This window comes from Phaseolus vulgaris, chromosome 3, assembly GCF_000499845.2.
Source record: "Phaseolus vulgaris cultivar G19833 chromosome 3, P. vulgaris v2.0, whole genome shotgun sequence".
Taxonomy (NCBI): Eukaryota; Viridiplantae; Streptophyta; class Magnoliopsida; order Fabales; family Fabaceae; genus Phaseolus; species Phaseolus vulgaris.
The window spans coordinates 14,810,445-14,832,411 of NC_023757.2; the positions used below are offsets into that span (position 1 = coordinate 14,810,445).

Genomic DNA, 21,967 nt, shown 5'->3' on the forward strand with positions numbered 1-21,967 from the left:
CCTGCAAAACAGCGACACAACCTGCCAAATATATTTCACTAACATTCTTGTCTTCGTAGTAAACTTGGGATGCCCTCGTCAAACTTGTAACTAAGACATTATACACTGCACCCCCCTAGTTATATAATTGTAATGCATCTAAATTGTCTAAACACTTAAAAGCAAAAGAAGTAAAGGTTCTAGAAGTTCTAGGAACATAAAATACATATAACCCTAGCAATATGTATAACCTAACAAAATCATCAACATTTTTGTTCAAATTTTTATCCTCCAACTTTTTCAAAATTGTTGACAAATTCATTTCCTCCCCTTCTTCAAACAATGTATTCACAACACCTCCTCCATCATTCTCCATTTTCACCTCTTCCCCCACAACCGGCAATTCTAATGCAAAACACACATCAAGAGTTGAAAATGGAACTATACTTTTTCTAATCCTAAATGCTTCCTTATCGGCTGCCCATCTACTTAATAGTTCTCTCATGAGGCTGTTAGATATATCCAACACTTTGTCCATTTCAAGCATCCACTTAAATGAAGTTTGTTTAATCCTTTCTTGTTGAAACCTACTAAGTTTACGGTTGACATCAACAATATATTGAGTCAGCACATTGTGCCTAACTCGTACCTGCAACATTAGAACATAAACCAATAACAACAACTTTATTTATTTTACCATGCCAATTCACAAAATATTCAACTATTATGAACAAAATGTAAAATTAGTACCTTCATATCAGCTTTTGCATGACGGACAAAATTCTTGGACCGTGAAGTTTCCATTCTCTAAAACTTCAAAAAACCAATGACCACCACATCAAGTTAAAACCCACTCAATTAACATTAATACAGTCCAACTATGTGTCACTTACACATGACATTCAGTTCCACTTACAAGAATGCAAAAACAAAATTTAAGACAATGACCAAGCAGAAAGTAATTCATGGGTCCCCACTTATTAACACATGGGTCCCCACTTACACTATAACGGTACAAATGACCACCAAATCATGCTAAAACCCACCTAATTAACATTGATACCATCCAAATATGTCTAAACTACATACAACAATCAGTTCCACTTACAGGAATGCAAAAAACAAATTTAAGACAATGACCAAGCAGAAAGTAATTCATGGGTCCCCACTTATTAACACATGGGTCCCCACTTACACTATAACGGTACAAATGACCACCAAATCATGCTAAAACCCACCTAATTAACATTGATACCATCCAAATATGTCTAAACTACATACAACAATCAGTTCCACTTACAGAAATGCAAAAACAAAATATAAGACAAGACCAAGCAGAAAGTAATTCATGGGTCCCCACTTATTAACACATGGGTCCCCACTTACACTATAACGGTACAAATGACCACCAAATCATGCTAAAACCCACCTAATTAACATTGATACCATCCAAATATGTCTAAACTACATACAACAATCAGTTCCACTTACAGGAATGCAAAAACAAAATTTAAGACAATGACCAAGCAGAAAGTAATTTTATACTGACTTCGTTTCTAGGTGTGTGCGACAATTCCTCTTGTCGGCTGAAACATAAAATATTTGCAGTATTCTAGACAACAAATACATACTCAAGGGTAAAAAACTAAATATAATATGTACACCAAATGATGGTACCTATTTGCTGTTAACAAAATGTCCAAAAAAGAATAACCTTAGAGGAGGCATTTGGAATTACAAGTACTTTTATGAACACATGATTTTCCAACTTACCAAATGAGTTATACTAACTTCGTTTCTAGGTGTGTGCGACAATTCCTCTTGTCGGCTGAAACATAAAATAAGAGACTGGAATTCTAGACAACAAATACATACTCAAGGGTAAAAAACTAAATATAATATGTACACCAAATGATGGTACCTATTTGCTGTTAACAAAATGTCCAAAAAAGAATAACCTTAGAGGAGGCATTTGGAATTACAAGTACTTTTATGAACACATGATTTTCCAACTTACCAAATGAGTTATACTGACTTCGTTTCTAGGTGTGTGCGACAATTCCTCTTGTCGGCTGAAACATAAAATAAGAGACTGGAATTCTAGACAACAAATACATACTCAAGGGTAAAAAACTAAATATAATATGTACACCAAATGATGGTACCTATTTGCTGTTAACAAAATGTCCAAAAAAGAATAACCTTAGAGGAGGCATTTGGAATTACAAGTACTTTTATGAACACATGATTTTCCAACTTACCAAATGAGTTATACTGACTTCGTTTCTAGGTGTGTGCGACAATTCCTCTTGTCGGCTGAAACATAAAATAAGAGACTGGAATTCTAGACAACAAATACATACTCAAGGGTAAAAAACTAAATATAATATGTACACCAAATGATGGTACCTATTTGCTGTTAACAAAATGTCCAAAAAAGAATAACCTTAGAGGAGGCATTTGGAATTACAAGTACTTTTATGAACACATGATTTTCCAACTTACCAAATGTGTTATACTGACTTCGTTTATTTTCATGAAATTTCATATGAAGGATTAAGAGACCAAAAACCTATAACTGCCCTTCAGGACTTAGGCCATGAACCCACGTTAATTTCTAAGATACATTTGTTGCTTCTCAGAAAATCAATTTCCAACGTCAGCCAACGAAATAGAACATCAATCCAAAATCCTTCACAGTCACACACCCCATACAGATTCAGTTCCCAGGATTACCTATGCATGCACAATCTCAAATACATCCACTATAGCAGTCAAATTTGGTCAATCACTACACCAAAATAAACAAACTTACCTCGCACCGTTTCGCAAACCACCTTCTCCTCCTTCCTCGCAGCGTTTCGCACACCACCGTCACTTCGCACTACTCCGCCGTCACTTCACAATAAACCACCCTAAGTTAGCACTACTCCGTCGTCACCGTTAGTTCGCACCTTTGCCCTCTCCGCCGTCACCGTACACAACTTCTTCTCCGCAGTCACCGAAGTCACCGTTCGTCTATCTCTACACGTTCCTATGCTTGCTGGAAAATTTGAATTTCAAACCCTAATACACTCTTCCCCCTTTTCAGATCACATGCCACGTTGCTTTTAACAAAAATACCAAAACTGCCCATGCCACGTTGCTTTTAACAAAAATACCAAAACTGCCCATGCCACGTTGCTTTTAACAAAAATACCAAAACTGCCCATGCCACATCATCCATTCCTCCACGTCACACAGGTGTAAATTGGAGCAAACGGTTTGGAGGTGTCAAATAATCATTTTCCTATTTTTAATAAAGAAACACTCTATTCTCTTTTTTTTAAATGTCATATTTATAAAAACTCAAATAAAAAATATATGAAAATTAAAAATATAAAATTAAAAGATAAAATAAGAAAGTGAATGTCATGCTATTAGAAAAGTATATAAAAAGGTAAGTATCATTTATCATGAGAGAGGTGGAGATAAATGCGTGTGTGAATTATAGGGAGTATCATTCACTCTCTCACTCCATCATCATCAGCACAACTATGTGACATATTTTCAAGCTCAACTCTTTCTTCTTTAACATTTTATTAATATTATTTCTTATTATCCCATTGATTCCATGGCTTTTGATCAAATAATCAGGGCAAACATTTGCTGCAACCCACTATTATAGAAAAGAAATCCATAAGACTTTATTCCTAATATCTTTTGAAGTGCTTTTATTATAGAATAAAATTTCTTTCACACTCTAATACTAAAAAAACAACCATTTTATAACCATTTTTAGAAATATTGTATTATAATAAAATAACAATTTTTTTTTATTTTTTTTGTCATCAAACTCGTATCAATGTATCATTTATAATAATTTTTCCTTTTGGTCACTTGTGAAAGCATAAAGGGTCCATTTGTATCCAACGACGAATTTTGAGAAGAGGGAAGAAATGCCCATAAAACTCATCACAAATCAAGAAATAAAAATAAAAAAATACAAAAATTGAGGTAAAAGTGTATGAATGTTCTTTCGCATATTTGAGGGAACAATGTGATTAAACATATAAATATTATAATAAATATATATTTTATAATTATTATATTAAATATATATTATATTTCTTATATTATTAATCTATTCATATTTTATATTTATATTGTACTGGTATGGGCGAGACCAACACTTGGTCTTCCTAACCGAGACCCACCTACCTGTCTAAGACTTGTTCTACCTGATCGAGACCAGAGAAACCTGACCGAGACCATGGAAACTTGGCCGAGACCATGGAAACTTGGTCGAGACAAGAGAAATCGTCACGGTTGGCTAGGCCGACCAACACATACATCAATTAACGCCCAAACCAAGGTCAGTGAAGTTAATCTGTCATTAAGGATTATGTAATACACCCATAAGTGAGATCCACTCCACTAATCAGGCCTAATAAGGTAAGTCCATTAAAATAATATAAATAACACACATCTCAAGAAGAAAGGTACGTCATTTATTACTGTGCACCTACTCGAATACTGATCACCCGCTTTGCTAACTTGAGCGTCAGAGTGCCTTCCGCAGGTACCCCTCCATTCGGTGTTCACCCGAGACCAAGAGCCGAAGGAGAAGCACAAAGACGAGAAGGACCCCAGTCAAGCACCCAACAACCTGCCCGTCCGAAGGAGGAAGACGAAGGCTTCAATAGTTCTCTAGGTCCCATCTCCCTAGCAGGAACAATTGGTGCCCACCATGGGACCGAAAGAAACTAGCTGAAGAAAGAAAGTAGATGGTCTCAACCAGAAGTATGGAGAGAATGACTGAAGCTGACCAGACGATGTTGTTGCTGTCTCTCCAGAGAGAGATGGACGAGATGAAGAGGAAGACTGAGGAGACTGCTCAGAAGAACGAGTAGGAGCTGTAGGTTCTCCGTAGGGAGAACGAAGAGATGAAAAAGAAGCTGGGGGAGGGAAGACCTTCTGCTGTACCGACCAATGTCGTCGGCAGGTCCTACACCTCTCCCCCAACCCAAGACCGACCGAGGGGACGAGAGACAACGTCCCCCACCCCGGGAGACCGAGATGGACGACGAGTCATGCCTGGTCAGGTACGCCCGGACGACCGTGACGGCTGACTCGACCCGCCGACATCCTTTTACCAAAACCATCATCGAAGTTCCACTACTAGACAAGTGGAAGGGTTTCAACCGAGACCGATATGACGGGTCTACCGACCCGGACGAGCATATTGATGCATACACCACCCATATGAGCCTCTACACCTCGGATGACGCAGTTTTATGTCGAGTGTTTCCTACGTCCTTGAAGGGAGCAACCCTTAGTTGGTTCACCAAGGTCTCACCCAACTCCATTGACAGCTTTGCCACACTCGTGACAAAGTTTGAGACCCAGTTCGCAACCAGTCGGTCGCACCACCTGACCTCCATCGCCCTGGTAGGCATCCGCCAGGAGAAGGGAGAGTCGTTGAGAACCTTTGTTGATAGGTTCAGCAAGGTGGCAATGAACATCTGGAATCTGAGCCCGGACGTTGCCATGCATCACATGCTGACAGCCGGTGCATGAAGTCGGTCGACAGCCTGGACGAGCTGAGGAAGAGAGCCGCTAAGTACATGCAGCTGGAAGAACTCAGAGAGTTCCGTAACCAGGCCCGTGCTGAGGCCATCAGAGAGAAGAACAAAGAGGAGAAAGACCGCCAGGCCCGGCCAAGTCAAAGGAACAACTGACGCAGAGACAACCGAGACCGACCAATCCGGTTCTCGAGATACACACCCCTTATGGTCGAGAAGGGAAGGATTCTGAACGAGGCTCTCAACGCTGAGTTGATCCCTCCTCCAAGGAAAGTGGCCAACCCGAATAATGTCGACCGAAGAAAGCAATGTCGATACCACCAAAACAGCGGGCACTCAACCGAGGAGTGTCAGGCTCTGAAGGATAAGATTGAGGAACTTATCCAAGCTGGACACATCCGCCGATTCGTCAGGAACGGCTAAGACCCACCCCGCCGAGCGGAACAACCTAGACGGACGAGGTCACCCCAACGCGGTCGAAATGACTGAGATCACTGAGACAACCGACAGCCTAGGAGGGACGACCCTCCCTGCAGGGATGACCCCCCAGGGAGGCCGACAGAAGAGGTAATCGAGAGGTTATCAACATCATAGTCGGCGGCTTCACTGGGGTAGGAAGCACCAACAACGCAAAAAAACAAACACCTGCGGGCGGTACACCAGGTGAACGCAGTGGCATACCGACCGAGGATGCCACCCATCACCTTCACGAATGAGGACTTCAAAGGCATGGATTGCCGCCAACAGGACGACCCAATGGTAATATCGGTCGATATAGACCGATTCACCATCCGGAAGACTCTCGTGGACCAAGGAAGTTTAGTAGACATCCTCTACTGGAAAACGTTCAAGGCCACGAGAATAGTCGAGACCGAGATGATGTCTTACGACGCCATGTAGTAGGATTCTCGGATGATAGGGTAGGTACCAAGGGCTACATCGAGCTCTATACCACCTTCGACGAGGGAAAGAATACCAGGACTATAAAAATCTGGTATCTGGTCATCGATGCCAACACCTCTTACAACATCCTCCTCGGTCGGCCGTCCATGAACCGGCTGATGGCCATTGTATCAACCCCTCACTTGGCAATGAAGTTCCCTTCGAAGACGGGGGACATTTTCACTGTCCACTTGGACCAAAAGGAGGCACAAGAGTGCTATGCCGAAAGCCTTTGGGTGGAGCCTTATGGACGACATCTCTCCCAAGAGAAAGTCCTCTCGAAAGGACCGTTCACCTAGGGAGGCCCCGACCGATGTCAGTCCAACCAACCGTAACCTTGGTAGACCTTGACCCCCGGGCGACCGAGGATAGATTGGAGGCTCGAGAAGAGCTGAGGAGGGTACCTCTCTTGGATGAAGAACACAACACCACTGTAGGAACGACCATGGCAGTTGTCGAGACTGAGATCATGCACGCCGCGCTGAAGAAGAATATGGGCATGTTCGCATGGACACCGGATGACATGTCGATGGTAAACCCGGTTGTCATCACCCATCGACTGTCGATATTTAAAGAAGCCCGACTGATCTCCCAGAAGAAGAGGGACCTAGGCGATGAAAACCGTCTAGCAACGAAGGCAGAGGCCGAAAAGCTTCTGTCAGCCAGATTCATACGGGAGGCCCGATACATGACTTGGTTGGCCAATGTCGTCATGGTCACCAAGTCGAACGACAACGCGAGGATGTGCGTCGGCTATAGAAACATCAACAGCGCATGTCCGAAGGATACCTATCCCCTCTTAGGGACAAGGAGAAAACGGCCTTCATGACGACCGATGCCAACTACTACTACGAGGTCATGTCGTTCGGCCTCAAGAACGCGGGGGCAACCTACCAGCACCTCATGGAAAAAATCTTCAAAGGCCTAATTGGTCGGGCAGTAGAGGCATATGTGGACGACATAGTCGTGAAGTCCAACTCTTTCGAACAACATCTGAAGGACCTGAACGAGGTCTTTAAGGCCTTCAGAGGGGTCAACATGAAGCTCAACCCCGAGAAGTGCACATTCAGGGTTGAGGGAGGGAAGTTTCTAGGCTTCATGCTCACCCACCGGGGGATAGAAGCCAACCCCGACAAATGTCAAGTCATACTTGGCATGAGAAGTCCGAAGAACATCAAGAAGGTACAACAACTCCTAGGGCGCCTAACTGCCCTTCAGGTTCGTCCCCTGCCTGGCCGAAGAGACGAGACCAATGGTCCAGGTGCTTTGGAAGGCCACCAAGTTCAGCTGGGACGACCGATGTGAAGAAATCTTCAAACAGTTCAAAGAGTTCCTGACATCCCCGACTGTCATCTAGAAGCCGAGACCCGACCACCCAATCCAGGTGTATCTGGCAGTCTCGGAGGAAGCAGTCAGTGTCGCTTTGGTGCAGGAGGCCGTGGGCGAGGAACGGTCGGTATACTTCGTCAGCCGAACCTTCCACGCAGCCGAGATGAGATACCAGTTGAACGAGAAGGTGGCTCTCGCCCCAGTCCTCACAACAAGACGGATGCGCCCCTAGTTCCAAAACCACTCAATAACTGTAAGGACCGACTATCTGGACCTTGCAAGGAGAATGATAAGTTGGTCAGTCAAACTATCTAAGTTCGACATACGATATGAACCGAGGGGCGCCATCAAATCTTAGTGCCTGACCGACTTTTCGGTCGAGCTGACACCACTGCCCACCCTCTCGGGCGGGTGAACGCTCTATGTGGACGGCTCGTCAAACAAAACGGCCTATGGAGTAGGAGTCGTCCTGGAAGGGTCGGGCGACCTCCTCCTAGAGCAAGCACTCCAGTTCGGGTTCTGGGCGACCGACAACCAGGCCGAATACGAGGCCTTGCTCGTTGGACTGAACCTAGCCTACGACATGGGAGCACGTGAGGTCACGTGCAAAAGCGACTCCCAGGTCATGATCGGACAGGTCAACAGAGAATTCGAGGTGAAGGAACCTCTATTACAACGATACTACCACGCGGCCAAAAACAGTATCACCCGGTTCAACAAGGCACCCTTGGAACACATACCGAGGGAGGAAAAAAAAGGGCCGACATCTTGTTTAAGCTGTCGGTCACCAAGAAAAAGAGCCACCAGCGATCAGTCATACAAATATTGCTGAGGCACCCAAGTGTGACCGAGATTGAATATCTTGCAATAGACGAGGCCGAGGTCGAGACCGATAACTGGATGACACCCATCATCCAGTACCTAGAGGACGGCACATGCAAACCAGAGAAAGAAAAAGCGATGAAACAACAGTGCGCCCGATACACCATGATCAACGAAGACTTGTATCAAAGAGGATACTCGACCCCCTTGCTGAAATGCATCACCAGCAAACGGACCGAGTACATTCTGGTCGAGAACCACGAAGTAGTATGTGGAAATCACTCTGGGGCGAGGACGATGGCTGCTAAGGTTCTGCGGGCCGGCTACTACTGGCCGACCGTCTAGGGTGACTGTGTCGAGTACGTGAAGAAATGTGCCAAGTGTCAGGAGTTCGACCCTCTCCATCACACCAGGCTGGAAGAGTTGCACAACATTATCTCCCCATGGCCGTTCGCCATATGGGGGATGGACATTATCGGTCCCTTTGCGCCAGGAAAAGGGCATACCAAGTTCCTCCTCGTGGGAGTCGACTCCTTCACCAAATGGATCGAGGCCAAACACCTTGCAACCATCTCGGCCAAAAACGTGCAAAATTTCGTATGGAGGAGCATTGTTTGCCGATTTGGCATCTCGCACACAATAATCACTGATAATGCCCGACAGTTTATTGACCGAGGCTTGTAGTCCTTCTATGACGACCTGAGCATCAAGTCTGTTACGGCCTCGGTAGAACACCCGCAAACTAACCGGCAGGCCGAGACCGCCAACAAGGTCATACTCAACGAGCTAAAAAAGCGCTTGGGCAACGCAAAAGGCCGATGGACCGAAGAGCTGATAGAAGTACTTTGGGCGTACAGATGCACCCCCAAACTACCATGCAGGAGACACCCTATAACCTGACATATGGGGCCAAGGCCATGATCCCAGTCGAGGTGGCCGAGCCCACCATATGAAGGCAAATGTTCGACCTCACCCTAAACGAGTCCAAGAAGTCGCATAGGGGGGAGCTTATCACTTAGAGTAGCTTTCAGGAAAAATTGTACCGAGGATGTGGAATGCCACGCACCTCAAGTTTTATTACAACTGAATTTAATAAAGTAACACACTCTTTCCTCACCCTATCAGGGAGGTTTTGACGAGACGTTTTCATCAAAGTATTAGCACTGTTCTCCTGCAACCTCTCGGCTCGGTCTGGATGAAGCCTTAATCGGCATACCCTGTCGAGACCGATCAACCAGGTTTGGTCTGGACGAAGCCTTAACCGGCATACCAAGCCAACACCTCTCTAGCTCAGTCTGGATGAAGCCTTAACCGGCATACCCGGCAGAGACCGATCAACCAGGTTTGGTCTGGATGAAGCCTTAACCGGCATACCCTGCCGAGACCGATCAACCAGGTTTGTTCTAGATGAAGCCTTAACCGGCATACCCTGCCAACACCTCTCTCAGCTCGGTCTAGATGAAGCCCCAACTGGCATACCCTGCCGAGACCAATCCATACACACCCAAGTTAACATCGTAACTTGGCACAAACAAACTCACACGTTAAATGGTCGATCACCCATTTTAACTTGTTTGATTAAGCAATCACAATTAATGGTCTATCGTCCATTCTAACTCGTTCAATTTCACACGTTAAATGGCCGACCTCCCATTTTAACTCGTTCGATTTCACACGTTATATGGTCGATCGCCCATTTTAACTTGTTCGATTAAGCGCTCACAATTAATGGTCGATCGCCCATATTAACTTGTTCGATTAAGCGCTCACAATTAATGGTCGATCGCCCATTTTCACTCATTCGATTTCACACGTTATGATGGAAGAGGGCCAAGCACCACTTCAAAGGAAGGTCAAACACAGAGACATATAGGGCCAACTACAAGGGCAATGGCCAAGAGGCTTGATGAGGATTGGGACACTGCCACTGATGGCAGAGAAACTTACCTTTACATGTTCAAAGAGGTCCAAAATCAAGCGTAGCATAGTCTTTAAATTCTTGTCAAAGTAGTATAGGAATTTTCTTTTGTAAAATTGTTTTAATTGTAATTAGGATGAAATTTGGTTTCTAAAAACCAACCTGAGTTAGCTTACAGTTTCTAGAAACTACTAACCTAACTTAGGCAGGTCATTTTTAGGCTTAGAAGCACCAATAGTCACTCTTGGTTCACGCTTACCATGTGACTTCCTAGGCGCCACATTTACATTTCATTTGGCTAGCATTCCATGGCCATTAACTCTTCATTTCCGGTCCTCCAAGGCTATATAAGGAGGAGCCTACCTCATGTTTTCTTAAGATTAATTTGAGAAATGAAATGCTGCCAAAATGTGTCATTCTTACTCCGCTGCCAAAATGTGTCATTCTTACTCCTTTGCCTAAACTCTCTTAGGATTTAGGTCTTTAATCTTCAAACCTTTCACCTACAAAGAGAGTTGGCCGAACCTCTCTCACTCTCCTACTTCTCATGCACCTCCAAGACTACCACAACTCTTAGGAGAGCCTTGTTCCACCAACAATCCATTGAAGCTTCCGCAAATTCTACCTCAAAACGCAAAGATGAAGAGCTCAAGCTATCATGTTAAATGGTCGACCATCCATTTTAACTTGTTCGATTAAGCGTTCAAAATTAATGGTCAATAGCCAATTTTAACTTGTTCGATTAAGCGTTCAAAATTAATGGTCGATCGCCCATTTTAACTTGTTCAATTAGGCAATCACAATCAATGGCCGACGCCCAAACAAACGAAGACCGACACATTTAACTTGTGCAAATTATTTCCTCAAGGGCAAAAAAGACCGAATGAAAGGAAATGGGTGATATATTAAAACTGCAAAAGGAGGAGGCCACACCCCGACCTCGAAGGAAACAAAAAGATAACAAGAAAAGACAACAGCCCAGCCAAGAGCCAACCTAGTCTTGAACTTCAATGCACTCGCCCTCCTCAGCTTCGGTTGGCCGAGCTTCTTGTGCCGCCAAGGCACCCATCTCGACACTTGGGACTAGCCGACCCTAGTGAACCTCACAATCCATGTCGAATTCACCAGTGTCCGACGGTCCCCTATAAAGTACATGGGCTTGACGCACGGCTCGGTCGAAGCATTGCTTCAGCAATTCCTCCGACTCCTCGTAGTTTTGGTCGAGCTCAGCCTCGACCTGGTCCTTTGCAGTCTAGAGGGCGGCCAACTCAGTGGTCGAGGACGAGAGCTTCTCATCTCTCTCCTCGACCATCTTCTTCAGTTTGACAATCTCAGTTGCCGCCCTCAACGCCTCGGCCTCCGCCGCCGCCAAACGCTGCCTCGCCTCGGTAGCGTCCTATTGTGCCAGCTCCCTCTTGCTCGCCTCCCGAGCAATCCTTGCCGATAACTCGTTGTTAGCAGCCAATGACTGCTTCAGGTCTTCACTGGACTCGGCCAGTTGATGCTCCAACCGAGACACGTCCTCGGCATGACGGTCCCGGTCTTGGATCCCATGCTCGATGAGGACGATCGAGCGGCACATTAGTTCCAAGTCGCTCCTCAGCAAGTCTGGGGGGGAAACACCTCGGATCGACTCCCGAGTCTCCTTAGGGAGGGCCATGCGAACTCGGCGCGTGAATTGATGGCCGCTCCCAGAAGATCGAGAGGCGATGGGGAAGCCCTAGAACGGCCTCGATAGGCCCGACCACCCGCTCTACACGCCGGGGAGAGGGAGAGCCCGCCTCAACAACCTCCCGACAAGGCAGCGATGTTGGCAGAGAGCCAGGGGACCGAGTGGTGGTGGCAACGTTACCACCATCCCTCGACCTTTTCTTGGACCAGCTGGAAGGTTCGGTCGAGCCCTTGTCAGCACCTGCACCCTTTGATGAAGGAAGGACGTCGATGCTCCGACGTCCCTTCCTACCGGCCGCGCTCTGCCGATAGTTATCCAACAAGCTCACACCGGCTGGCTTGTCTTGAACCATAACAGCTGCAAAAGCAAAAAAAAAAATAACAAGAGTTAAAAGACGAAAGCAAAAGTACCGACCGCCATAAACAACAAACCTATACCCCTAACGCCCGTCCATCGTGCCGTCTCGGCGTAAGCACCGATCAACATTTGACAGGGAAGCTTCATCGGGAGTGCAGTGAAGAGGGAGAGAACCTCCACCTCCTCGTCACTCCCCATAGGCCTCGGCCACGCCTTAAAATCCCGAGAATTGGCAGTCCAGTACAAGGGGAACCGAGACCGACCGGCCTCATCAAAAAAGAAGGTCGTCGCCTCTGGCCGAACGATAACCTTAATGAACCTCTTGTACGAGACTGCAAAGGGGTCGAACAAAACACTCCCTGGCCGACCGACCAAGAAGAGCCAAGAGGCAGGTTGGGCGGGGTGAGAGACATAGTAACAAAGAAAGGAAGAGGGAGTGGGACGAAGGCGCATAACATCACATAGCAGGCGAAAGGCCTGAAGGGACGACCAGGTGTTTGGATGGATCTGGGTGGGAACCACATTGAGCGCTCGAAGGACGCCCATTGTGAATTTATCAAAGGGAAGGGACACATGTAGGTCCGAGAAGAAACAGGTGTACATATAGAAGAAGGGGAGACCAGTACCCGATCACCCCAAGCACACACTCTCAGGGGGCTCACAAGGCAAAACACTAAAGTAGTGAGAGTGTCCGCCCGCCTTTAGAACCGGGTACTTGGCCAAAAACTTGGTCACAGATACCTCGGTATTATAGGTCGACGAGATTTCAACCACCTTAGGGTCCACCCAGCTAAGGTCCACGAGAGGAATGACCGTCGGGGGAGAGTCCGACTGGTCAACAACATTGGTTGGATCGTCCCCCCTAAGTACCTCTACCAGGGGTGGCGCCTCGACCACCATGACCGACAAGGAGTTGGTGGTAGATGATGAAGAAGAAGAAGTTGAGGAAGAAGAAGAAGGTCCAACAAGAAGAGAGGGGCGACCGAGAGGGGAGGAAGGGTGACCAGAGGAAGATGACGTAGGCCGAGGGTCGACATGACTAACCTTGTGAAAATTGGACAAGATTGAGTCTAATAAAGAAGGGTGAGAAGTCACTCGGATCTCAGAGCTATGGATGAGAGAACGCTCGGCTATCAGACAAACTCACAAATGAAAAACACAGCGTCTCGGGACTGTTGAGACCGTTATTTATAGGAGCTTGCGGCCTCGGAATTCGAAACGTTGAATCCATCTCAACCGTTAGATCTTCTTGATCCAACGGTCCACAACGCTTCCCGCCCAAAAAACTCCTCATTAATGCTAGCCACATCACGCTGCCTGAGGTCATGTCACGCCGCCTGAGGTCACGTCACACCTTGGAGAACGAGACAACCACACGACCAAGGAGACCGACTGACACCCACTATTAAAGACTCATCGGACATAACCGTCCTCGAGCCTGGGGGGCAAGTGTACTGGTGTGGGCGAGACCGACACTCGGTCTCCCTGACCGAGACCCACCTAGTTGCTTAAGACCTGGTCTACTTGACCGAGACCAGAGAAACCTGGCCGAGACCATGGAAACTTGGCCGAGACAAGAGAAATCGTCACGGTCGGCCAGGCCGGCCGACACATACATCAATTAACGCTCAAACTAAGGTTAGTGAAGTTAATCCGTCATTAAGGATTAGGTAATACACCCATAAGTGAGCTCCACTCCACTAATCAGACCCAATAAGGTAAGCCCATTAAAATAATATTAATAACACACATCCCAAGAAGAAATGTACGTCATTTATTACTGTGCACCTACCCGAATACTGATCACCCGCTTTACTGACTTGAGCGTTGGAGTGCCTTCCGTAGGTACCCCCATTCGGTGTTCACCTGAGACCGAGAGCCGAGGGAAAAGCGCGAAGACAAAAAGGACCCCAGTCAAGCACCCAACAACCTGCCCGACCGAAGGAGGAAGACGAAGGCTTCAATAGTTCTCTAGGTCTCATCTCCCTAGCAGGAACATATATTATAATAAAATAAGTATAATTAATTATATTAAATAATAATAATTATTAAAATATTAATAAATATATAAAATGATAGTTTAAATAAAAATATTAATAATAAATTTATGAAATAATAACTATAATTATAAATTATAAATAATATTTAATAATGATAAAAATAAATAATGGTAAAATAAAAATTAATTTATAATATATATTTTGTAATTATTAAAAATTTATATAATACCATTAAAATGTCAAAATTATCCTTAATTTTATTTGTATCAAATATTTAATAATATTATTAATAAAAATAATTAATGATAATAATTAATAATAATAAACATAAATATATGTATTTATATAATAATATTATTATTATTATTAATTATAAAAATAAATAAATATATAAATTAATTATATATTTTTTATTATTTATATATTTTTAAAAATAAAAATAAATTTGTAAACTTACATTTTACACATTTTAAAAAAATTAAAAATGTTCACACAACCATCACATCATTCACAAAATTCAATAAATTTTCCTTACAAATTTACTTTAACATACCAAAATTCAAACAACATCATTTTTCTCTAAAATCCACTCGTCAAATCTTCTCATAATCCACGAGATGAAAAGAAATAACTTCTTTATTTTCTGTCCCTTTAGGGATCCTGACTTGGCTTTATGTTCTGATAGCTTGCTTGGAAAATTGGTCATCTAGATTCCTCACTGAAAAAAATATGCATGGAATAGACCCACTCAACTGTTTTTTCTTATTATCTTAACCAAAACTAGAATTCCCTGGACTCCCATCTGAACCCTCTTTGCAGCCAAAAAATCCAAAATTGATGACCCAGTTGCAGGATTAAGTGACTGTGCAAAAACTACAACATAGGTCCCCAGTTAAAATAACAGGGGTCCCCACTTATATAAATACACCAGAAATTGAGGTAGACTTTCACCAATGAATGGCCTGAACCTCCAATGAGGTCCCTGGACTCCCATCTGAACCCTCTTTGCAGCCAAAAAATCCAAAACTGATGACCCAGTTGCAGGATTAAGTGACTGTGCAAAAACTACAACATAGGTCCCCAGTTAAAATAACAGGGGTCCCCACTTATATAAATACACCAGAAATTGAGGTAGACTTTCACCAATGAATGGCCTGAACCTCCAATGAGGTCCCTGGACTCCCATCTGAACCCTCTTTGCAGCCAAAAAATCCAAAACTGATGACCCAGTTGCAGGATTAAGTGACTGTGCAAAAACTACAACATAGGTCCCCAGTTAAAATAACAGGGGTCCCCACTTATATAAATACACCAGAAATTGAGGTAGACTTTCACCAATGAATGGCCTGAACCTCCAATGAGGTCCCTGGACTCCCATCTGACCCCTCTTTGCAGACGAAAAATCCAAAACTGATGACCCAGTTGCAGGATTAAGTGATTGTGCAAAAACTACAACATAGGTCCCCAGTTAAAATAACAGGGGTCCCCACTTATATAAATACACCAGAAATTGAGGTAGACTTTCACCAATGAATGGCCTGAACCTCCAATGAGGTCCTTGGACTCCCATCTGAACCCTCTTTGCAGCCAAAAAATCCAAAACTGATGACCCAGTTGCAGGATTAAGTGACTGTGCAAAAACTACAACATAGGTCCCCAGTTAAAATAACAGGGGTCCCCACTTATATAAATACACCAGAAATTGAGGTAGACTTTCACCAATGAATGGCCTGAACCTCCAATGTGGTCCCTGGACTCCCATCTGAACCCTCTTTGCTGACGAAAAATCCAAAACTCATGACCCAGTTGCAGGATTAAGTGACTGTGCAAAAACTACAACATAGCTCCCCAGTTAAAATAACAGGGGTCCCCACTTATATAAATACACCAGAAATTAAGGATTAAATTACCCAGTTGCAGGATTAAATTACTGTTCACAAACTACAACATAGGTCCCCAGTTAAAATAAATGGGGTCCCCACTTACATAAAAACAGCAAAAAAACTGAGATGTTAATAATCGTCATTTAACATTATTTGACGTCACATACAAGTTCGAACTACATAATATTCAAGATTGTCTAATTCCTTATTTTTTGATGGCCTTGAATAATAACTCCATCTTTTCTGCATCTGAAAATTGATGAGGAAGGCAAATGTTAGACAATATACATGGGCAACTTTCATTATAGTTTTTAAAGTGTTGTTCATTTCTTGTATTGTACCTAGAGTCGTGGGTGGAAGTCTTACTACTGGATGACAAGCACGAACTAAGTCATCAGTGGGTGGACATATGTCAGAATTGAAAACCTACATGAATGACAATTTAATTTCAACCATGTAATGTAATCTAAAGAAGACGATTATTATTTTAACTTGCACAGTTGTATTACATTTATTTTGATTGACTACATACCTTGACAATGTTGTTAAGAGTGATATTAAGGTAGAAGTTCCTTCGATTTGGAGTGAAAATGCCCACCTAAAAAACACACAAAAATACTTGTATGAATGACATGACATATGGAATTGTAAAAGAAAAGTTTGTTTTTCACCAGGTTAATACATTCTTTAAGACTAAAACAGAGCCAACTTCAATTAGAGAACCAAATTCTTCATTCTTTAAAACCTTCCCATGAACACTTGCACTTGCAGTCCCCGTCCGATCCTGTAAAGCAAGAAATTTAGTATACAACTTCTTTTGCAAAATGTAAGAAAGATTACATAATAGGTATATTACCTTAATTGTTATTAACATGTCTCCTAGACCATTGTGCTTGCATGATTTGATTAGACAACTTAAGAGTGGGAAAACATCTAATTCTTTCAAACTTCCCAGGAATGATCTCTGTTCAGAACCACGTCCTTCAATTTCTCCTTCTCAATAAAATGAAAACATCATTTTAGACATAAACTTTTGTTGTTCCATTCTAAAAAAGGTGATTGAGTATTACCTTGGAATTGAAGGAATTTTTCTGCCCATTTCCATTGGTTGGATGTAAAATCACGATCATAAGTTTGTTGACCTATACGGTTTATAAATTCTTGAGTGTTCACTGGCTGGTCAGAGTTCCGATTAAGGATCATGGCTTGCACATTACCAGCTGGTCCCGGAATGACATTGGTAGTAGAGTTGCAACGTCGTACATAACTACCAATGTCATTGTCGTCGATATCAAGCCCTTCCCATGACTCCATTTGGAATGGATGTATAGTTGAACAAATTCATCCTATCGCATGCCCTATATATAGATGAACGTTGGGCACATGTTATTGAAGGAAGGAAAAGGGACGAAAATGGAAGAATTTGTTTTTTAAAATATTTTTAAAGGTTAGGTGCGGTTTAGGTGGGTGCCATATAAAGATGAATGTTTGGCACATGTTCACATTTCAAGCAAGGAAAAAGCAGATGTATTGTCTAATTAATAACCCTTAATAACATATCATAAATGCAACAATAATTTGTTTTTTAAAATAATTTTTAATATGAGGTGCAGTTTAGGTGTGGTACAGTTTAGGTGAGTGGCATTTAAAGATGAACTTTGGGCACATGTTCACGTTTCAAGCAAGGAAAAAGCAAATGTCTTGTCTAATAATAACTTAGCATAAATGCATCAATAATTTAATTTAAAATATGTTTTAAAGTGAGGTGCAGTACGGTACTTCTTAAAATGGCAATAAATGCTAATTTGCCATGAATGTTACGTGCAAAGATAGTTTTGCTCCAACTTTATCTTTAGTTTTTTGCAGGTGGGGTTCATTCCTCAATGCCACAAATGCTGATTTTTCCATTCACACATTAAAGAGAAAGTGTGTGCCCTTCATTCTACCTCGTCCAGCACCACGTCCTGCATCCCCTCCACCACTGTCAGCATTCATTATAGCACCAGTTCTTCTTCATTCTACTTCCTTGCATTAACTACAAATTCAAAAGCAGATAACGTCCACCACTGTCAGCATTCATTGATAGCAACGGTTCTTCTTCATTGTTCTTCACTGCATTAACTAGAAATTCAAGGGCAGATAACGTCCAGCACTGTCAGCATTCACTAATCTTCATTGTTCTTCATTGCATTAAATACAAATTCAAGAGCAGTTAAGGTCCACCACGGTCAGCATCCATTGAAGGTTCTGTTGGTGAAGGTACTCTTGCATTCAATACATAGCTTATTTGTAACTTTGTGCAAATTGTTAAATAATGCATAAAAGTAGTCATAGTTCTTTAATGATGCAGTAGATTTATTTTGTTCATTGTTTTAAATTTTTAAGTTAAGTTATATAAAGAAAATTGTATACATGTGCATTAATTTTTTTTGTGAACGTCAATTAAGCTAAGCATTGTACACACAACAGGTTTAAGGTAATGACAGATTTGTCACTTGATGACATTCCGTTCTTAGAAGAATCTCAGCATTCGAATCATTTAGCTGGGAATGATTATGTGGAAAATATACTTCCTGATACAGATTCCCAGATCAATATTGATGAGTCTGTTCCAAATGTAGTTGATGAATCAGCTCCTACAGTTGGAATGTGTTTTGACACTGCAGATGCCGTGAAAAGTTATTACCGACAATATGGCATTAAAAAGGGTTTTGCAATTAGAACTCGAAGTTCAAAAAAAGGACCTGACAAGGAATTAAGGTACTTTATCTTAGTATGTGCTAGGGCGGGAAATTACATGTCTGCGATTCCACCAGAATTAAGCACTCACCCTACTCAGACGGTTGAATGTCCGGCTCGTATAACTGTTGGAATAAAAGAAGGCAAGTGGTATATTATGTCGGTACACGAGGAACACTCACATCAATTGAGCCCGACGAATTCTAGATTGTTTCACGGTAATAGGAAAATATCTTTGCAAACAAAAAGAGTGTTGGATATTAATGACAATGCTGGGGTTCGTAACTAACCTGCAAAACAGCGACACAACCTGCCAAATATATTTCACTAACATTCTTGTCTTCGTAGTAAACTTGGGATGCCCTCGTCAAACTTGTAACTAAGACATTATACACTGCACCCCCCTAGTTATATAATTGTAATGCATCTAAATTGTCTAAACACTTAAAAGCAAAAGAAGTAAAGGTTCTAGAAGTTCTAGGAACATAAAATACATATAACCCTAGCAATATGTATAACCTAACAAAATCATCAACATTTTTGTTCAAATTTTTATCCTCCAACTTTTTCAAAATTGTTGACAAATTCATTTCCTCCCCTTCTTCAAACAATGTATTCACAACACCTCCTCCATCATTCTCCATTTTCACCTCTTCCCCCACAACCGGCAATTCTAATGCAAAACACACATCAAGAGTTGAAAATGGAACTATACTTTTTCTAATCCTAAATGCTTCCTTATCGGCTGCCCATCTACTTAATAGTTCTCTCATGAGGCTGTTAGATATATCCAACACTTTGTCCATTTCAAGCATCCACTTAAATGAAGTTTGTTTAATCCTTTCTTGTTGAAACCTACTAAGTTTACGGTTGACATCAACAATATATTGAGTCAGCACATTGTGCCTAACTCGTACCTGCAACATTAGAACATAAACCAATAACAACAACTTTATTTATTTTACCATGCCAATTCACAAAATATTCAACTATTATGAACAAAATGTAAAATTAGTACCTTCATATCAGCTTTTGCATGACGGACAAAATTCTTGGACCGTGAAGTTTCCATTCTCTAAAACTTCAAAAAACCAATGACCACCACATCAAGTTAAAACCCACTCAATTAACATTAATACAGTCCAACTATGTGTCACTTACACATGACATTCAGTTCCACTTACAAGAATGCAAAAACAAAATTTAAGACAATGACCAAGCAGAAAGTAATTCATGGGTCCCCACTTATTAACACATGGGTCCCCACTTACACTATAACGGTACAAATGACCACCAAATCATGCTAAAACCCACCTAATTAACATTGATACCATCCAAATATGTCTAAACTACATACAACAATCAGTTCCACTTACAGGAATGCAAAAAACAAATTTAAGACAATGACCAAGCAGAAAGTAATTCATGGGTCCCCACTTATTAACACATGGGTCCCCACTTACACTATAACGGTACAAATGACCACCAAATCATGCTAAAACCCACCTAATTAACATTGATACCATCCAAATATGTCTAAACTACATACAACAATCAGTTCCACTTACAGAAATGCAAAAACAAAATATAAGACAAGACCAAGCAGAAAGTAATTCATGGGTCCCCACTTATTAACACATGGGTCCCCACTTACACTATAACGGTACAAATGACCACCAAATCATGCTAAAACCCACCTAATTAACATTGATACCATCCAAATATGTCTAAACTACATACAACAATCAGTTCCACTTACAGGAATGCAAAAACAAAATTTAAGACAATGACCAAGCAGAAAGTAATTTTATACTGACTTCGTTTCTAGGTGTGTGCGACAATTCCTCTTGTCGGCTGAAACATAAAATATTTGCAGTATTCTAGACAACAAATACATACTCAAGGGTAAAAAACTAAATATAATATGTACACCAAATGATGGTACCTATTTGCTGTTAACAAAATGTCCAAAAAAGAATAACCTTAGAGGAGGCATTTGGAATTACAAGTACTTTTATGAACACATGATTTTCCAACTTACCAAATGAGTTATACTAACTTCGTTTCTAGGTGTGTGCGACAATTCCTCTTGTCGGCTGAAACATAAAATAAGAGACTGGAATTCTAGACAACAAATACATACTCAAGGGTAAAAAACTAAATATAATATGTACACCAAATGATGGTACCTATTTGCTGTTAACAAAATGTCCAAAAAAGAATAACCTTAGAGGAGGCATTTGGAATTACAAGTACTTTTATGAACACATGATTTTCCAACTTACCAAATGAGTTATACTGACTTCGTTTCTAGGTGTGTGCGACAATTCCTCTTGTCGGCTGAAACATAAAATAAGAGACTGGAATTCTAGACAACAAATACATACTCAAGGGTAAAAAACTAAATATAATATGTACACCAAATGATGGTACCTATTTGCTGTTAACAAAATGTCCAAAAAAGAATAACCTTAGAGGAGGCATTTGGAATTACAAGTACTTTTATGAACACATGATTTTCCAACTTACCAAATGAGTTATACTGACTTCGTTTCTAGGTGTGTGCGACAATTCCTCTTGTCGGCTGAAACATAAAATAAGAGACTGGAATTCTAGACAACAAATACATACTCAAGGGTAAAAAACTAAATATAATATGTACACCAAATGATGGTACCTATTTGCTGTTAACAAAATGTCCAAAAAAGAATAACCTTAGAGGAGGCATTTGGAATTACAAGTACTTTTATGAACACATGATT

The 21,967-nt window shown here is 42.0% G+C and overlaps 1 protein-coding gene across 1 annotated transcript; it reads left to right on the forward strand.

Annotated features, from left to right (window-relative positions):
- Positions 1-18,945: 18,945 nt before the first annotated feature.
- On the forward strand, positions 18,946-19,494 carry LOC137839179 (protein FAR1-RELATED SEQUENCE 12-like). The gene has a single exon (XM_068648305.1). The coding sequence runs from the start codon at positions 18,946-18,948 to the stop codon at positions 19,492-19,494; it is 549 nt and encodes a 182-aa protein (XP_068504406.1).
- Positions 19,495-21,967: the final 2,473 nt, after the last annotated feature.